Genomic DNA, 19,487 nt, shown 5'->3' with positions numbered 1-19,487 from the left:
CCACATGCCGTGGAGCAACTAAAGCTGTGCGCTACGTTTACTGAGCCTGCGCTCCAGAGCCCGTAAGCCACAACTACTGAAGCCCACGCTCTGCAACAAGAGAAGCCAGGGCAACGAGAAGCCCACGCACCGCAACGAAGAGTAGCCCCCTCCCTCTGCAACTAGAAAAAGCCTGTGCACGACAACGAGGACCCAATGCAGCAAAAATAAATAAATATAAATTTTAAAAATTAATTTTATGTTAAACTGCAGAGTAATATTTGCTTCATTTCATACAAAAATTAGTAAATATTAGAAAAATAAGTTGCCAAACCAAGTTTAATCTTGTGTCTCGGTAGAGCCTCTAATACCATGATAAAGTATAGTATATTTATTTCTTCATTAAGCCATTCAAAGCACTCATCTATACGGTGATAGGAGACTCAGTACTAACTTCACAGCATTGCTTTCCTTGAGGGTGTTAACATGCTCCCCACGCATGCAAGCCAACTTTTAAGCAGAGCACTGTGATGGCAGTGCTCCAGAGGTGGAGAAGCAATCCCAGCTGTTTTCAGGTGGGCACTAGAGGACGAAGCTAGAGCTCCAATCAGTCTGCAGCTGGTGCAGGTAAAGCTCCTTAGTTTGTCTCTGAGAGGAGTCTGAAGTTTAAATGCAGAAAGTGCTACCAGTAGCAGATGTCCTAATATGGCTAATTACTTACTTTGGCCGGAGCTCTTGGCAAAGGAGTGGCCAGTGTCCACCAACCATTACCAATATAAGCCTGGCACTTCTCTGCAGATCCTCTATTATATGACTAACTAGTCATCTCCAAAGAAGCATTTAAATATTTTATGAATAGTCACAATAGGCCAAAGGTCTTTCATTACCAAAGTACTCAGACTCGTGGCAAATTTTTTAAAAAGCCACCTACTGATTGCTCCACTGTCTGTTTACATACCTTCTTGGTAGTTGTGTGCGCCATCTGGTAAGGCAAGGAATGGCAAATACTTCCATTCTTCAGGTAGAGTGTGACTGTCATGTCCATCTCCTGGAATCAGGGGCGGGTAAGAGAATTCAACCTAAAATGGTAAGGAACGTTAGCCAACAGGTTGATGATCAAAGGCAGCATTATATCCTGGCAGACAAAAATGCTTTCAAATTCTGAATGACAGAACTAAGGATAAGCCACACTTCTTGATGCCATTTTCAGCAAACCTATGGTATAGAAGAGGAAAAAGAAAAAGGGAGGAAAGCCACGGAGCAACTAAGCCCATGTGCCACAACTACTGAGCCCGCGTGCTGCAACTACTGAAGCCCGCGCGCCTAGAGCCCGTGCTCCGCAACAAGAGGAGCCACTGCAATGAGAAGCCCTGCACCACAACGAAGAGTAGCCCCTGCTCGCCACAACTAGAGAAAGTGCGTGAGCAGCAATGAAGACCCAACACAGCCATAAATAAATAGATACATAAAGTTTAAGAAAAAAACCCTAGAAAAAAAGAAAGAAAAAATGAGGAAAAAAAAATTAGTAAGCCTTTTTCCCCTTTTTTATTTAAAGGAGTTTAACTTTGATGTGCACAAGGGTAGTGGGTAGTGGTGGTGGTGACTGGATTGGAGATGTACATGTGGGAGCTGTTATCAAATAGACGGTAACTGAAGACATGGAGCCCTGAGAAAAACCAATATCCTCCTGAACTGAGTAGGAGAGATCCAACAAAGGAGCCTAAGAAGTTGGGCCAAGTTCTAGATTTCCTTCCCATCAGTTGGCTCCCTTGCTCCCAATACTTGAAGCTTTGAGTCTATGGTTTCGATGGGTTGTTAGGGAGGTGAATGGGCATTAACCACCACTTTAGGTTATTTTTTTCCCAAGACTGAGAAGTGATCAATGAAGTCTCTCTAATACTGTTTGTCTTGTAGAAATAACAAAGTTTTTAGTATAAGCCCACGGTTTCTGGCATTCCCTAGGTTTACTAACATTTTCCCTTTGCTTATGGGGTTTCTTTTGTTGTTATTTCAATGAGACTTTTGGAGAGGAAGGCAGAATTAAATGCTGAGGACTTGGGTTTTCATACTGATGTAAGTTCTAAGTGTCTTATGTTTAATTTTCTTTCAAAGTATATTTAAGCAGGAATTTGCACTGCATTAGTAATAAATACACTGAAGTTGGAAAAACATAGGGGTAAGAATCACTTTTAGATTCCATCTTTAATGTGGAAAGACATGATGGCTCATTTCCCCACATCTCAAGGTAATCAAGGTGCCACTAGTCACATGAGAGCCGATTATAAAAGGACTTTAATAATGATTATTTTTAACAGGTGATCTAGTTCTATATTGAAAAGGTTTAAATTTCCCTGCGTCCACCTCCAGAAGCAATCAACATTTCAGTTTGAAAGGATCAGTTACTTAACATCAATTAACTGAAGGCTGGGCATACATAATCTCAAGCTACATTTCACATTTCTCTGTGTCTTCTCTATGATACCACTTTTATATTGGCTAATCTTAAAAGTGTGAGGGAAGGCAAGGTGTGCCACAGAGGGAAAGACATAAATTCAAAGCCGATGCTATGAAGCTGGTAGTTACAGAGCTAAAAAAAATTCCCAACTCAGAATTCTTACTTTAACAAGGGAAAAAAAAAAAAGAAACAAGAAAATTATTGTATTTTATGTAAACACTAAAGTCCAATATATAACACCTAAGAAGTACTGGTAATTATCACAAAATAATTTCTTTTGGAAAACCACTAATTTTTATGTACAGTATTTATTTTAAAAGTATTTAGTATGGAATAAACATGCTTCTAAATAAATATAAACATAACGGACTCAAATTCTCACAAATACTTCATGAAGTATGTTGCTCTTTAGGATCCAAAAAGTTTGCCAACTAAAACTTATCACTTGCAATCTGCCTCTACAAGGATTAGGTCACTAGCCACTGCAGTCACTGACCTTCAACACACCCTGAAAGGAGTTCAGGGAGGAGATCAGGAATGAGGCACTCTGTGCTCTGGGAAAAACTGGCAGAACGGGCCTTCAGATAGTTAGATCTTTTCAGAAGATTTGAGCCCAATGTCTTGCATCTTCTCATATCTAGAAAAGCACTAAAATCTTTAACGGAGACATCTGCTCCTCGTGACTAGCAGCAACCCTCTGCCAAAATGTGTGCCTGATTGCACACATCCCCCTTCACCAACTCACACGTATACTGGGACTTCCATGGTGGTACAGCGGTTAAGAATTTGCCTTCAGGGCTTCCCTGGTGGCGCAGTGGTTAGGAAACTGCCTGCCAATGCAGGGGACACGGGTTCGAGCCCTGGTCCGGAAGGATCCCACATGCCGCAGAGCAACTAAGCCCGTGCGCCACAACTACTGAGCCTGCACTCTGGAGCCCGTGTGCCACAACTGCTGAGGCCTGTGCACCTAGAGCCCATACTCTGCAGGGAGAGGCCACCGCAATGAGAAGCCCGCTCGCCGCAACTAGAGAAAGCCCGTGGGCAGCAACGAGGACCCAACGCAGCCAAAAGTAAAATAAATAAATAAAATAATAATAATAATAGATTTAGGGTATTTCCTTAAAAAAAAGAATCTGCCTTCCAATGCAGGCAATGCAGGTTCGATCCCTGGTTGGGGAACTAAGATCCCACATGTCGAGGGGCAACTAAGCCTGTGTGCCACAACTACTGAGCCCACACGCCGCAACGAAGACCCAGTGCAGCCATAAATAAACAAACAAACAAAATCTCCATAAAAAAAAAAAATCACAGGTATACTAACCTCTCCTGCTACTTCTTCAGAGCAGTTCCTCAGAGGTTTCTGAGAGGCTATCTCCTGGGCTATAGTCCTCATTTTGCCCCCAAATAAAACTTAACTCACAACTCTCACATTGTGTGGTTTTTTTTTTGTATTCATTTGACAAGTTTAATCTAGAAAATTCCAAAATAAAGTAGTATGACAACACTCAACCTCTCATTTAATATTTATTTATTTATTTTAGCTGCGCCAGGTCTTAGTTGCAGCAGGTGGGATCTTCATTGGGGCATGCGGACTTCTTAGTTGCAGCATGTGAACTCTTAGTTGCAGCATGCGTGTGGGATCTAGTTCCTCAATCAGGGCTCAAACCCAGGCCCCCTGCATTGGGAGCGCGGAGTCTTACCCACTGGACCACCAGGGAAGTCCCTCAATCTCTTATTTAAACATGGAAATGCAATTTGAAATAATAAAGTTTTTACTCATATATTGAAAAACATGAAAAAGATTATTCATATTTTGTGTTGACAAGAGTATGGGGCTTGGCTGTGGGACTGTAAATTGGTACAGCAGTTTGGATGACTATTTGGCAGTATTATCAAATCAACAATACTGACAATCAAATCAACAATACTGACTCAGAAATTTCAGTTTTAGGAATTTATCCCACGAATACACAGATATTCACACAGATAAGTACAAAAATACTCACAGAAACATGACTTATTGAAGGATAAAAATCGGAAACCTAAATATCCATCAGAAGATTGGTCAAATAAATTTTACATCAGTTCTATCCAGCTGTAAAAAAGAATCGTAGATTTATAATATATTGATAAAGCAAGATAGGTATCGTATACTATATAGTAGGTAAAATAAGAGCCCTCCAGACATGTCCATCTCCTAATCCCTAGAATCTGTCAATGTTACCTTACAATGCAAAAGGACATTGCACCTAAGATTATCTCCAGATGGGGATTATCCAGGCGGACCCTTGTAATCACAAGGGTCCTTCCTTATAAGAGAGAGGCAGAAGAGACAGTCAGAGATATTTGAAGATGCTATGCTTCAAGATGCTTTGAAGATGGAGGAAGGGACCATGAGCTAAGGAATGCAGGCGACCTCTAGAAGCTGGAAAAGGCAAGAAAACTGATTCTCCCTTAGAGCATCCTGAAGAAACGCAGAGCTGCCAACACCTTGATTTTAGCCTAGTGAAACCCATTTCTGACTTCCAGAACGCTAATAAATTTGTGTTGTTTTAAGTGTGTTGTTTGTGGTAACAGAAGCAATAGAAAATTAATACATACTGTTAAATTTAAAAAGCAAGCAGGATATCAGTAAATATAGTATATAATCCTACTTATACTGTGATTCCATTTATGCTAACAATTATACATCTTTGTAAATGGATTAAAAAACATGCTTGAAAAAACCTTTAATAGAGGTTTTATCTCTGGAGAGGTGAAAAGAGTTGGGGATTGGAGCTAAAGGAATATTCCTGTTAATTTTTTTCCATCTTTTTTTTTTTTTAATTTCAAACTTACAGAAAATTTGAAAGAATTCAAAAATCTTGTAACTTTCATCTACATTCACAAACTGCTAATTTTTTGGCCATATGTGCTTTGTGTTGCACGTGTATACAAATACTTTCTAAACCATTTGACAATAAGTTGAAGATATTATCATTTACTTTTAAATTGGTATTTATTTTTAAATGACTGCTTTTTAAAAATTAATTAATTAATTGATTTACTTTTGGCTGTGCTGGGTCTTCGTTGCTGTGCGCGGGCTTTCTCTAGCTGTGGTGAGCAGAGGCTACTCTTCCTTGCTGTGCACGGGCTTCAGTAGTTGTGGTGGCTTAGTTGCTCTGCAGCATGTGGGATCTTCCCAGACCAGGAATCGAACCTGTGTTCCCTGCACTGGCAGATGGATTCTTAACCACTGTGCCACCAGGGAAGTCCCTAAATGATTGCTTAAAAAAAAAATTTTTTTTTGACATGGACAATTTTTAAAGTCTTTATTGAATTTGTTACAATATTGCTTCTGTTTTATGTTTTGGTCTTTTGGCCGCGAGGCATGTGGGATCTTAGCTCGGACCAGGGATGGAGCCAATCCGCAGCCCCTGCGAAATCTTAACCACTGGACTGCCAGGGAAGTCCCTAAATGACTGCTTTTAGAATAATTTTAAAAAAAGCAAATGATAACCACAAGCAGTTCCTAACTTCTGAAGGAAGTATTTCCATCCTATCCTTTTGGAGGCAAAAGGACATGGAGAGATCTATTTCCTTTTCGGAAGATTTAGTTATCAAATTACCAAAGGCCAGAGTCTAATATCTGATGCTATGTTATGTTCAATATATGATCCTGATTCTATTAAAGGAAGATCTGTTTTGAGTGACTCTAGTTTGAACTTAAAATGCAATCAACTCATAAAATTGTTATAAATATAAGTGTAGATACTACATATGTTTGAAGAATTCCATTGGGTAAAATAAGGCGGCTTTAGACTGACTTGCATCCAGAATACTTGTAACATTGATTCTTCAGGAAAATGTATTCAGAATTTCAAACAGCTAACTTTTTTGTGACACAACCTTTTCATAAATTGTACACTGCCTATATTGTGTTGGCAACTTTCTAGAATTCTTCTGCTAGTTTATTTGCTACAAACAAATCCTTGCATTTGGAGACAGCTAAACTTGCTAATCAAATTTACAAAAGTCCACACAAACTCCTTTCTGCGTCTACACACATACAACAGTTTCTATGGCTATATGGTGTTGTTTCATTATTTAATCAATCCTTTATTGTTGAACATTTTAAGTTTTTTTAAATTATTATAAGCTATTCGGTACAGTTAAATGTGATGTAATAAAAAAAAAAAAAGATTTTTATTCGGTCTTTGTCCCTGGTCCTGACCCAAAGCTCCTAAAACCCTTGGAATTTCCTAAGAGATAGGAGCAGCCTTTGTTATTCATAAGAAGATGCTTTCAACCATACCTAGGTTCATGCTAATGAGGGGACTCTCGGTGGGCATGGGCTAAATGGCTCCAGGATGGGGCCTGGTCACCAGAACCATCAAGCCTTGATTTGAAGCTAGGAACTTTCAGCGCCACCCCTAAACCTCTGGGGAGGGGAGAGGGGCTAGAGATTGCGTTCAATCACCAATGGCTAATGATTTAATACGTTATGCTTATGTAATAAAACCTCCATAAAATCCCCAAATGATGAGGTTCAGAGAGCTTCCCAGTTGGTAAAGACACTGAGGTGCTGGGAGGATGCTGTGTCCAGGGACGGCATGGAAGTTGCAATATCCCTTCCCACATACTTTTTGTCCTATGAATCTCTTCCATTTGGCTATTCCAGAGTAGTAGCCTTTAATAAACCAGTAAAGGTAAGCAGTGTTTTCCTGAGTTTTACGAGTTGTTCTAGGAAATTTTAGAACCTGAGGGGTAGACACGTAGCGTAGAACAGAACTGAATTGTAGGATATCCGGTCAGTGTGTGGGGAAAAACAAAATAACAATGAATCTGTTATCTCCCAATTAATGGGATTTATAAACCTTAAGTTGTACATTCTTCATATTTTGAATACAGACTCAACACTCTATATGCCCCTTTTCAATACGTCCAAAATAATCCAGACAGACACACAATTCACGGCACATAGGTTTAAGAGGAATTCTCTTGGAGGTTACCTGAGAGTCTTACATAATAGTTGAATCAAAACGCAATTTAAACAATAATGCCAATAAAACTAAGCAGTACCACAGAAAGTAAAGGTAGGTATAGTAGGCTGCCTCACTGTCCAACTCTAAGGGAAACCACCAACACTGCAGTTTACAAGAAGGGCTCTCTCTCCCTGCGGCTGTGCTGTGCAGGGTCTGCATACTGTACAGGATAGCCCTCAGTATATATGAAAAATCACTGACAAAACCCAAAGTAAACCTTCAGAGATAAGCAACATTTAGAATGATGATCATCCAGTAAGGTTACTATTTTACCGTGAAAGTTCACAGCCCCAAATCTTAGTTAAATTTGGGGAGCAAAGATGGTATCTGGGAGGGCATTAGCACAGACAATATATAACAGATACATCAAATGTTCCCCTATGACTAACTCACACAAATTTTAAGCAGCTCTCTCTCTCTATTTTTTTTTTTTTGCGGTACGCGGGCCTCTCACTGTTGTGGCCTCTCCCGTTGCGGAGCACAGGCTCCGGACGTGCAGGCTCAGCGCCACGGCTCACGGGCCCAGCCGCTCCGCGGCATGTGGGATCTTCCCGGACCGGGGCACGAACCTGTGTCTCCTACATCGGCAGGCGGACTCTCAACCACTGTGCCACCAGGGAAGCCCTAAGTAGCTCTCTTTTTATGTCAACCAACACTCATATGGTAAAATCTATTTTGATCTCAATTAGTAGTAATAATTTACGTAACTACAAAAGAAGATAAGAGGAGGGAAAAAGAAGACAATGGCTGATTGCTAAGAAGGGAAAGCGGAATAAAGATGCTCTTATCACAAGGAATAAAAGGCAATTTTCCATAATGCTAAATGAACTATGTAAGAAATGGTGACATATATATATATATATATATATATATATATATTTTTTTTTTTTTAATTTTTGGCTGCTTTGGGTCTTCGTTGCTGTGCATCGGCTTCCCCTAGTTGTGGAGAGCAGGGGCTACTCCTTGTTGTGGTGTGCAGGCTTCTCAGTGTGGTGGCTTCTCTTGTTGCAGAGCACGGGCTCTCGGTGCGTGGACTTCAGTAGTTGTGGCTCTTGGGCTTAGGTGCTCTGCGGCCTGTGGGATCTTCCCGGACTAGGGCTTGAACCCGTGTCCCCTGCATTGGCAGGTGGACTCCCAACCACTGCGCCACTAGGTAAGTCCTGTGACGTATGTTTATCCTCCAGGAATGGTAAAAATTACAACCCCTTTCCACAGTTCACAAGTCAAACTGGGGTGCTCTAATCAGATTCCATCTACTTTGTCTTCAGAAGCAAAAGACTGAAAAAACAACAATGAAAAACTACAAAAACAAAACAATTAACATAGTGTCCTGGTGTGGACTTTGGGTACTTCAAAAATATCCTTTGTTCACTAACAATCTACTCCACTGTCAAGAGAACCATAAAAGCCACAATGCTAAACAGCACACAAATTAAACACATCCTTGGACCCCACAGATATGGCTACAACAGGGCTTACTAAAGGAAGGAGAGGGCTTCCTGAAATTCTGAAGCAACTGCTCCACCTCTCCGCTCCCTTCCTAAGTACCTCAGGGATTTTACCTCCTTTATCAGAAGCACAGGGTACTTGTTTTCTTAACAGTCAAAACATTTTAGGCACCAAGGCTCTGTCATGATGTTTTTCAATTTAAATGAAACTTTGGACGTAGAAGACACATCTTCTCTGAGCTATATTTTCCCTCACAAATTTCTTGACGATTCAATACTAGAAAAGAAATGGCACTCTTCCTCATTAGTCTCTTACAAAGTTGGCAGAGCTGAAATTACAAAGAGATATTAGGAATACTGTATATAAAGTTCCTCTAATACAGGAGAGCTAGGAAGAGGATTTATAAAAAACATAGGGTAGAATGATGAAGACTGGTCTTCTGGATGAGATGATATAAATAGAACATTATTTATCCCTAGGCTATTGAGAATATATACAAAGATGATTATCAAAGCTACAAAAATTATTTTCTTGCAGGAAAAAAAAATTAGAAACTTCCTAACAAATGATTTAAATCAATTTGTTTTAGGGACTTCCCTGGTGGTCCAGTGGGTTCCCAATACAGGGGGCCCAGGTTCGATCCCTGGTTGGGGAATTAGATCCCACACGCATGCCGCAACTAAGAGTTCGCATGCTGCAACTAAGGAGTCCACATGCCACAACTAAGACCCAGCACACCCAAAAAGAATCCATTTGTTTTAATGAACTATACCCTAGCAATCTTTTACACATTTATCTATCTATCTATCTATCTATCTATTTATTTATTTATTGCGGTACTCGGGCCTCTCACTGTTGTAGCCTCTCCCGTTGCGGAGCACGGGCTCCGGACACGCAGGCTCAGCGGCCATGGCTCATGGGCCTAGCCGCTCCGCAGCATGTGGGATATTCCCGAACCGGGGCACGAACCCGTGTCCCCTGCATCGGCAGACGGACTCTCAACCACTGCACCACCAGGTAAGCCCCATCAATTTATTTTTAATGTATTTATTTTTGGCTGCGTTGGGTCTTCATTGCTGCACGCAGGCTTTCTCTAGTTGTGGTGAGCGGGGGCTACTCTTCGTTGTGATGCACGGTCTTCTCATTGTGGTGGCTTCTCTTGCTGTGGAGCACGGGCTCTAGGCGAGTGGGCTTCAATAGTTGTGGCTCACGGGCTTAGTCGCTCTGCAGCATGTGGGATCTCCCCGGACCAGGGCTCGAACCCGTGTCCCCTGCGTTGGCAGATGGATTCTTAACCACTGCGCCACCAGGGAAATCCCACACATCAATTTATTTTTAATATTTCAATATTGAACTTTTACATGGCAAAAAAGATTCCAATTTCTGGGCATGCACCACACCCACAAAATAGAATCTAACAAATTACTAATATCACCTGTGAAAGCCATGGGGGCAGGAACAGGTTTCATTAACAACCCTGCAGTGATTTCCTCATATATTAATATATAGCTAGCATACCCTGTGATGAGTTGGATGAAGAAAACACAAGTGCAGAGGGCCATATTTCAAATCTAACTGGACACCCAAACATAGTTTATTCTGAAGTCAGACTTCTGACAATTTAATTACCTAGAACACTGCCAACTAGGAACAAGTAAGAAAAGCGTCTATCGGCCTAACCCGCTGTCATGCAGCCCTGGATAATACACTAAGGAGAAGTCTTTAGGTCTTCTTTCAAAACCCATGACTGAGTCATTTTATTTCATACACATTTAGTAGATGTGCCCTCCCAGTCCACTGAAGAAAAGAAGCAACATATGAGAAAGCAGGGAGGGGAAGCTGAAAACTACAACATTATGTTTCTGGTCAACACTGAGAAGTAACTGCTCACTGCTCCGTCATCTCCCTCTCTCTGTCTGGCTATCAAAAGCCCAGCTGAGTCAGAGGCATGTGCAAATCACTCTATGTTAAAATAAACCGATAATGCCATAGTACAACGAGTGACATTTGTTATGAAGGCAGAATCATCCAGACTAACTTAAACTGTGTTCAGTATATGCTGCTACAAAATCTATTTAAACAAGATCCCCAGTTAAAAAAAAAAGAACGAAAAGAAAAGATGACTTAGTCTCCACACTTAGAAAAATGGTGCAAAGTCACAAGGATGTTCTTTGCTGTACTATTCAAAATAGCAAAAAATTGGAATGCCACCTAAGTGTCTCAAAAGGAGACCAGTTAAATAAAGATTTCTACAAAATACTATTTAGCTACTTTAAAAATGCTATAATTCAATACTTATCAAAATGGAAGGTATTAATGGTAAAATATTACATAAAAAGGCAGGTCCTAAAATTTGTTTACAGTATGATACATTTTTGGAAAAAGTTATATATATTCATAAAAAATATTCCTCCAGGAATATTCAAGGCAGGTTTCTCTAGGATAAGGATTTTAAGCGCTAGTTTTCTTTTTTTTTTTCCTCTCTATATTTTCTGACTTTCTACCACAGTGAGTACATATTACTTCTGAAAAGAATTGTCATTTTTTGGGACTTCCCTGGTGGTGCAGTGGTTAAGAATCCACCTGCCAATGCAGGGGACACAGGTTTGAGCCCTGCTCCAGGAAGATCCCACATGCCGCGGAGCAACTAAGCCAGCAAGCCACAACTACTGAGCCCGCTTGCCACAACTACTGAAGCCCGCGCACCTAGAGCCTGTGCTCCACAACAAGAGAAGCCACCACAATGAGAAGCCCGCGCACCGCAATGAAGAGTAGCCCTGCTAGCTGCAACTAGAGAAAGCCCGTGCACAGCAATGAAGAACCAACGCAGCCAAAAATAAATTTATGGTTTTGAAGTCATTTTATAAAACAGCTGAAATATGATTTTAAAAATTGTCAGAAATATCAATTTAAATAACATCTTCTAAAAATACCCTAGGGAGAAACTGAGTTTTTAACCTGGTGGCATCTTTTTCTTTTGGCCGCACTGCATGGTATGCAGGATCTTAGTTCACCATCGTGCCCCTTGCAGTGGAAGGGGGAGTCCTAACCACTGGACTGCCAGGGAATTCCCTCTGATGGCACTGTAACCAAAGAATATAATAGGACCAGTCTTTCTCAAAATTATTAGGTAAGTAGGTCTTCATCTTTCTCTTGTAGTGCCCATCCATGATAGACCAGGGCCCTTCTGCAGTCTCCCCTTGTCTAGCAAAATCCGTGCTCAGCAAAGGATCTGCACCACAATGATAACAAGGAGAAGGCTACCCATGATATGTATTTTACTGGGGATCAAAGACTTAAGGCAAAGAAAGAAATTTATGCCTGCTGTATAAAAAAATAAAATTAAAAGAAAAGAAATTTATGTACTGTTAGGCACTTTCTAGCTACCTGGGGAGAATTATGAGGACAAAAGAAGCTTCCTGAAATTTCTAAATTTCCATTACACAGGTTGACCTCCCACCCTGTTTAGCTGTGATGCCAAGGCCTAAAGGAAAACTATTCCACCGCTATTAAGTGTTAATGTTGCAGCCCTGCAAAGTCAGAGATTTTCATCATTTCAGCATAGAAGAAGCATGGCTAAAATCAGCAAAAAGCCTCCACCCAAATATAAAAGTGCTATGGAGGGCCAGAAAATGCAATCTTCTTTCACGAGTTTTTCCGCATAGCTAAAAAAAAAAAAATCCTTAGATGTTCCCATAACCAGCCCACTCAGACTTTTATTCTTCCCTAACCTCTAATTCTCCAAAAATTTGATTTTCTGTTCCAAAGACCTACTTATTCCAACAAGAATCACAAACAATACCTCCCCAGTATTTCATTATTGTCACCACAAGATTCCATCAATAGCAGGTGCATAAACTTTGTATCTGTCAGCCAGCCTACTGTCACCAAAACCTGAATGGGTAAGGGCTTGACACTATCACCCTAACATAAACCAACCATCCCCTCAAATTTCCTCAACCCATTCCTGAATTTACCGTGCTACATCCTGCTACTCATGGAGATTTCCCCATCAGCAGCCCACTCAGACCAAAAGGAAAATATACTGTTCTCTTCATTGCTTCTAGTTGCTTTATTCATTGTTGTTTAACTACTCATGTAAACATGAGTTCTAGTGCTTTAATGATTCTACTTTTGAAAGAACTACAGTCTGGTAAAACCAGTTTATCCAAGAATTAAAACTGCTAGTTATGTTTACAAAACCATGAATTCTATCAGAATAGTGGTCAAAATTCAAGTAATAATTCCAACTTTTTATGATATCACTTTGGAAAATAACTATTCCCTATTAATTTGAGTGTTTTAAAAAGTTCCACTCTACGAAAGAACCAAAAAGTTTGATATACATTGATTATACTATTTTGCCAAACATTATGCAAATCTAACAAACACAGTTTATATATTTACGTCCACAAAGCAAATAAGGAACGAGCAAAACTCTGGGACACACAATCTGTAACAAGCAAACTACTATATAGAAGATGTCCATAAATTACCTCATGTCAATGAGTCTAATTGCAGGTGAATAAGAAGGAAGAAGAATTCTTTGCTAAGTGCTAAATTTTTAAAAATTTCAGGGAAAGAGTTGGAATGGATAAATATTTCAAAACCGTTTGAATTGTCATGGTAGTACTTTAGCTACCATGACACTATCACCCTAACATAAACCAACCGTCCTTAAAATGTTCTAAATGTTAAGTAGATCAATAAACTAGAATAATGACCACTAGAAATTAACATGGTATCTATAGAAGAATTCATTCTCATGAATTACCCAAATAAAAATGAAAAAATAATCAAATGATAAACAGATGTTCATTTTAATTTAAATGAAGGCATTTTTTATTTAAAATACATCTGGGGCTTCCCTGGTGGCGCAGTGGTTGAGAGTTCGCCAGCCGATGCAGGGGACGCGGGTTCATGCCCGGGTCCGGGAAGATCCCACATGCCGCGGAGCGGCTGGGCCCGTGAGCCATGGCCGCTGAGCCTGCGCGTCCGGAGCCTGTGCTCCGCAACGGGAGAGGCCACAACGGTGAGAGGCCTGCGTACCGCAAAAATAAATAAAAATAAATAAATAAAATAAAATAAAATAAAATACATCTGAAGGCCTCAAAGGTAGAAAAAAATAGGAAACAAAGTGAAGGAATCAACATCTACATGCCTAGTTTGAGGATCTTCAACATAGATGGCTTTCATCTTGCCCATGTAAACCGACCTCTTTATCACAGCACTGTAGAGCACCTTTATAACAGAAGAGTCTACAAAGATTTAGTACATTCCCCTAAATAATCATGTTCAACCCAGCACACTGCTGAAAGGAGTTACTTTTTTTTTTAAAGAAATATATTGGTTTTAAAAAAAATAAATTAATTAATTTATCTTTTTATTTTTGGCTGCGTTGGGTCTTCGTTGCTGCATGTGGGCTTTCTCTAGTTGTGGCGAGCGAGGGTTACTCTTCGTTGCGGTGTGCGGGCCTCTCATTGCGGTGGCTTCTCTTGTTGTGGAGCACGGGCTCTAGGAGCACGGGGTTCAGTAGTTGTGGCATGTGGGCTCTAGGGCACAGGCTCAGTAAATGTGGCACACAGGCTTAGTTGCTCTGTGGCATGAGGGATCTTCCTCGACCAGGGCTCAAACCCGTGTCCCCTGCACTGGCAGGCGGATTCTTAACCACTGCGCCAGCAGGAAAATCCCAGGAATTACTTTTTTAAGCAAAGGTTTTACTTCGGCTCACTTGAATCTAAATATTACGAAGTACAACCAAGTATGGGAATCTTCTCTATGAATAATCTCAGTGTGTGGAATGAACTGGTGATCAACATGACCTGCTGCATTTTGAGTACTTGGAAGAGCAGTCTAACAAAGCACCCTCAAACCACCTAAAACAATCTGAAGTCAGTTACAATTCAATGAGCCATATACTTTTAATCCTTTACACCTGGAAGTAAAATCTTAATGGTGGAGAAGGGAGCTGATTAATCCATCCTGAGGGAAACCTTACATAATTAGAAAGTCTGAAACACCTGATACACTACTGATTAACAAAGAATGGCAGTCTCTAGAACAGTCCTTCTGCCTAAGACTTGATGCATGTACTTTACAGAACATCAAATATATTTGGATTTTGAAGGGTTAAGAAAGCAGAGTTGGACACATGCACCACAATGTCCACTGCACTATGTACAATAGCCAGGACATGGAAGCAACCTAAATGTCTATCAACAGAGGAATGGATAAAGAAGATGTGGCACATATATACAATGGAATATTACTCAGCCATAAAAAAGAACGAAATATTCCCACTTGCCGCAACATGGATGGACCTAGAAATTGTCATACTGAGTGAAGTAAGTCAAAGACAAATACCTTATGATATCACTTATATGTGGAATCTAAAAAAATGGTACAAATGAACTTATTTACAAAACAGAAATAGTCACAGATGTAGAAAACAAACTTAGTTACCGGGGGGAAAGCGTGCGGCAGTGAGTGGGGGGTGGTGGTGGATAGACTGGGAGACTGGGATTGACATATACACAATACTATATTAAAAAAAGAGGACCTACTGTATAGCACGGGGAACTGTACTCAATACTCTGTAATGGCCTATATGGGAAAAGAATCTAAAAAAGAGTGGATATATGTAAATGTATAACTGATTCACTCTGTTGTACACCTGAAACTAACACAACACTGTAAATCAACTATACTCCAATAAAAATTAAAAAAAAAAAGAGTTGTAGGTCATCCAAAATCATTTGCAGAAGTTAAGAACATCCTTTAAGAACTAATACGACATATACTGGAATTTTTAGTACACTTTGATATTTTAGAAAAACTAAGACAAAAAAGGGAGAAAGTAGGGCAACCAAAAATGAGAAATGTAGATGAACAAACTATTTACCCATCTTTTCCTGTACTAGTATACATTAACTGAACATCCTATTCCAGCTGGATGAACTTCCATGAATTTATATAAATTATGTCTCCAGCAAAAGTTTGTTTTTCACTGCATTGACGTGTCAATTTTATCGATCAACTCAGTGTGAGAGCCTTTCATTCATTTGCTCTGTTGGCTGAGTGGAGTGGCTATGTTAGCAGACCCCTGACACAACCTGACTACCACCATAGAGGGTTTCAAAGTTTTTTCAGATTATCAACTCACCAACCTTAACTCTCTTTAGAGTCGAGAAATCAGTGTCATCTCTCCAGCTAACCTCCATTAGAGGAGTAACAGAAACCAGATTACTAGTAAGCCAAAATGTTTCTCTGAGAAATAGTAATAGTTCTACTAAAATTCTAAGTGTTTGAGTCTTGCAAAAGCTACAGAATACACTAGTTCTATCTAAAAATCACCTACATTTTGACTTTGACAAATTCTAACAAATTCTTGTTTGATTTGCAAAACCAGGTTCTTAGCTCTTCATTTTCTGCTATGAGATGTAATTATAATTTTAAATATTTATGTATGTATGTATGTACGTATGTATTTATTTAGGCTGGGAATGGTCTGAGTTGCAGCACGCTGGATCTTCGTTGCGGCATGCACGTGGGATCTTGCTCTCCGACCAGGGATCGAACCTGGGCCCCCTGCATTGCGAGCGCGAAGTGAGGTAAGTATAATTTTCAAAAGCTGCTTTCAGCCAGCAATAAGAAAATAACCCTGCGACTTTCCTGGTGGTCCAGTGGTTAAGACTCCACGCTCCCAATACAGGGGGCCCGGGTTCAATCCCTGGTCAGGGAACTAGATCCCACACACGGCAACGAAGATCCCGTGCACCACAACTAAGACCAGGCACAGCCAAATCATCTTTCATTGAATTGTGGCAGAACCCTTTGCATTCTCTTCAATTCTATCAACAACCCAGGTGAGCAGACACTCAACAAGTGTATGTATTCAAAAATAATTGCCTTAGTCTCCCTGAAGCACCTTGTGGATTACAAAAATATATATATAAGGCATGTATTTTTTCCACTCTACTAAAAGCCTACAACCTAAAGTGCTACTAAAAGAGATGCAGTTATGAAGACTAGGGACATCTGGGCTTTAATGTTAGTGCTGACAAAGAGGCTCTCCTTAACCAAACTTTAGTCAGGCTCCTCTGAACTCTCTTCTCAATTAGGCCCTGACTTCTGGGCTTCTGGGTTCACCTCCGCATTGTCCAATTTTAGCAAGAATCCTGTTAGACCGGTTTAGCTAGAAACCCCTGTTACCCCTGAGGTACTAATTTTCTTTCCATCCACTGGCCCCCACTCTGCTTCCTGCCTATAAATTCTCACTTTTCCTTGTTATTTTCGGAGTCCAGCTCTATATTGAGGTCTCTTTTTCAATGTTGCAATTGCTTTTCTGAATAAAATCTGCTTTTACCACTAGCTGTGTAAGTATGTTTCAGTCACTTAACCTTTCTGGGTTTCAGTTTACTCATCTGTAAATTTAAGAGAGGTAGAGTAGATGACCTCTAAGGATCCCTGCCAGGTCTAAAATTCTCATGACGAAATCTGGTAGAGGAAAATGAGGTACAGGAAAAATTAAGCAATTTGGACTTGCTGGAGGTCACAGAGCCGTGAAGCCAGGACATCATCCAGGTCTTCTGACTCCCACCCAGCACAATGTCCATTTTACAAAACCAGTCACCGGGAATTCCCTGGTGGTCCAGTGCTTAGGACTTTCACTGTCAGGGCCTGGGTTCAAACCCTGGTTGGGGAACTAAGATCCTGCAAGCCATGCAGCACGGTCAAAAAAAAAAAATCAATTTCAATGCTGAAACCAAAAGGCAGACAAATCCAGAGAAAGGGCATACCCAGGGTGCTATTTCACCCCCGAGTTCTGCTTCATCTTACAATCTGTTGTTCAGTACTCTTTAATCCCTAAGCAGCATTACATTTTTTTCCCATAAGATAAATCATTTTTCCTTTCTGGAAACATAAATTATACTACTTTTACCAATAAAACACGTAGAACACATAATAATTAACCTTGACTTTAGATGACAGCAACGATTAAAAGATTTTATTCTATTTCCTACCAATATTTCCTTCTGTTTTGTCATTAAAAGTTCCATTCAGTTTGGTTGTGAAGTGGGCCCCAGCTCTTACTTTACTGTAAAAGACTCCTAAATGCCACGGGGCTCAGCTGAAGGCAATTCTGACTCCAGCGTGACTTCAGTAAGATCGTTTTACTTCCTCCAAGTTTCAGTTACTTCGCCCATATCCAAGGTAAGTTATAAAAGACAACATCAAAGATGTGAAGTTTTAAAGTATTAAAAATCTAATGATGATGAACACTGTGTTTACATGCCATGGTACAATTATCTCAAATATCTATTTTCATACCTCTAAATATAGGGAAACAGTTTTTTAAAATTAATTTTTATTGGAGTATAATTGCTTTACAATGTTGTGTTAGTTTCTGCTGTGAGGGCCACATTTTAAAAACTTATATTCTACTGCTGCTGCTTTGAATTTTTTAAAATACCATACTGAATAATGCCACTTCCTCCTTGGTATCTTTCTATGCCATTTTTACCTGAGGGACAAGGAATATGATATATTTTAAAGTTAAGGGAACTAGATCCCACACACGGCAACGAAAACACATACAAACATAACTATTTTTTCACGCCATCAGTTTTCTGTTATCATCCTCTAACGAACTTAAATTTTGCCAATAAAGGTCTTCTAAAATGTTACATTTTCTGTGAAATGCAAGAAACAAAATGCTACACTACCTAGTGGGTAGCAATCAGTATTTTTAATACTTTACGAATTTCAATTTACCGTTCACTAGCACATTATGACATCACTGCCTTCCAGCGTTTGCTCTCATTAAATAATCCTGTTTCTATCTTTGTTCCCTTGCCTTCCATACATAGACGGCAAATGTTCTATTGTTCCCGTTCACCATTTCAGTGAAGAAGCTTAAAAATGACTTTACATTTGCACGTTTCTTTGCTCGGTAAATACAGTTCCTCTCACTGCAGTTGAGCTGGAGAGGTCGATCTCTCACCAAAAAGCAAGATCTGGACAAAACTAAACAGCAAAACCAAGGCCGAATGGGAAGGGTGGGGGGTGGAGTCAGTACACCAGCCTAACAGGGGTTCTAGGGCTTCCACAGATAAACAAAGGAAGTTTATTTCCCCACGGCGCCGCGTGTGCTTCACTCGTGTGGAGTCCCAGAGCTCATTACCTCGAAAACGCAGCCCAAGTGCTGAATTTTTCTAAAGGATCCCATTATAGGTGGACACCCAGAAAGTCAGCGGAGGCAGAGCTGGATGGGGAAGAGAGTGGGCCGACCTTCGATTCCTTCCTCCCACCCCACCAAAGAACCTAAATACCTACCAGCCCCAGCATACCGACACATAGCTCCTCAGCTGCTCAAGATACAATTTTCAGGGGCAGGAGAAAAACGGGAGCGTGGGGGGTGGGCTTCAGGTGGGGTGAGTGCGAGGAGCTGGAGAGAGGAATCAAGTTCAGAGGCGAAGCCGAGGGCACCAGAGGGAGGTCTAAGCAGAGCGGAACAGCTTGGGTGCCGGCGACGCGCGAACGCCCGAACGGCCGGGGGCGGGCACAGGCCCCTTCCTCAC

The 19,487-nt window shown here is 40.5% G+C and overlaps 1 protein-coding gene across 4 annotated transcripts in view; it reads right to left on the bottom strand.

Moving 5' to 3' along the window:
• Positions 1 to 19,487, bottom strand: part of AVL9 (AVL9 cell migration associated) — a 98,975-nt gene that overhangs the window by 79,165 nt on the left and 323 nt on the right. For 3 of the 4 annotated variants that reach the window (XR_010945580.1, XR_010945579.1, XM_067746680.1), the window contains exon 2: positions 938 to 1,058. Coding sequence is in view for 2 of the 4 variants with exons in the window: in XM_067746680.1 (XP_067602781.1) it covers positions 938 to 1,058 (121 nt within the window). In the remaining 2 variants the exon portion in view is untranslated. Of the gene's footprint in view, positions 1 to 937; positions 1,059 to 19,242; positions 19,389 to 19,487 lie in introns of those variants that run through there. The other variant, XM_067746681.1, reaches the window with a different exon arrangement.

The sequence above is a fragment of the Pseudorca crassidens genome, chromosome 8 (genome assembly GCF_039906515.1).
Source record: "Pseudorca crassidens isolate mPseCra1 chromosome 8, mPseCra1.hap1, whole genome shotgun sequence".
In the NCBI taxonomy this organism is placed as follows: Eukaryota; Metazoa; Chordata; class Mammalia; order Artiodactyla; family Delphinidae; genus Pseudorca; species Pseudorca crassidens.
This window is presented reverse-complemented; position numbering and strand designations above follow the sequence as displayed.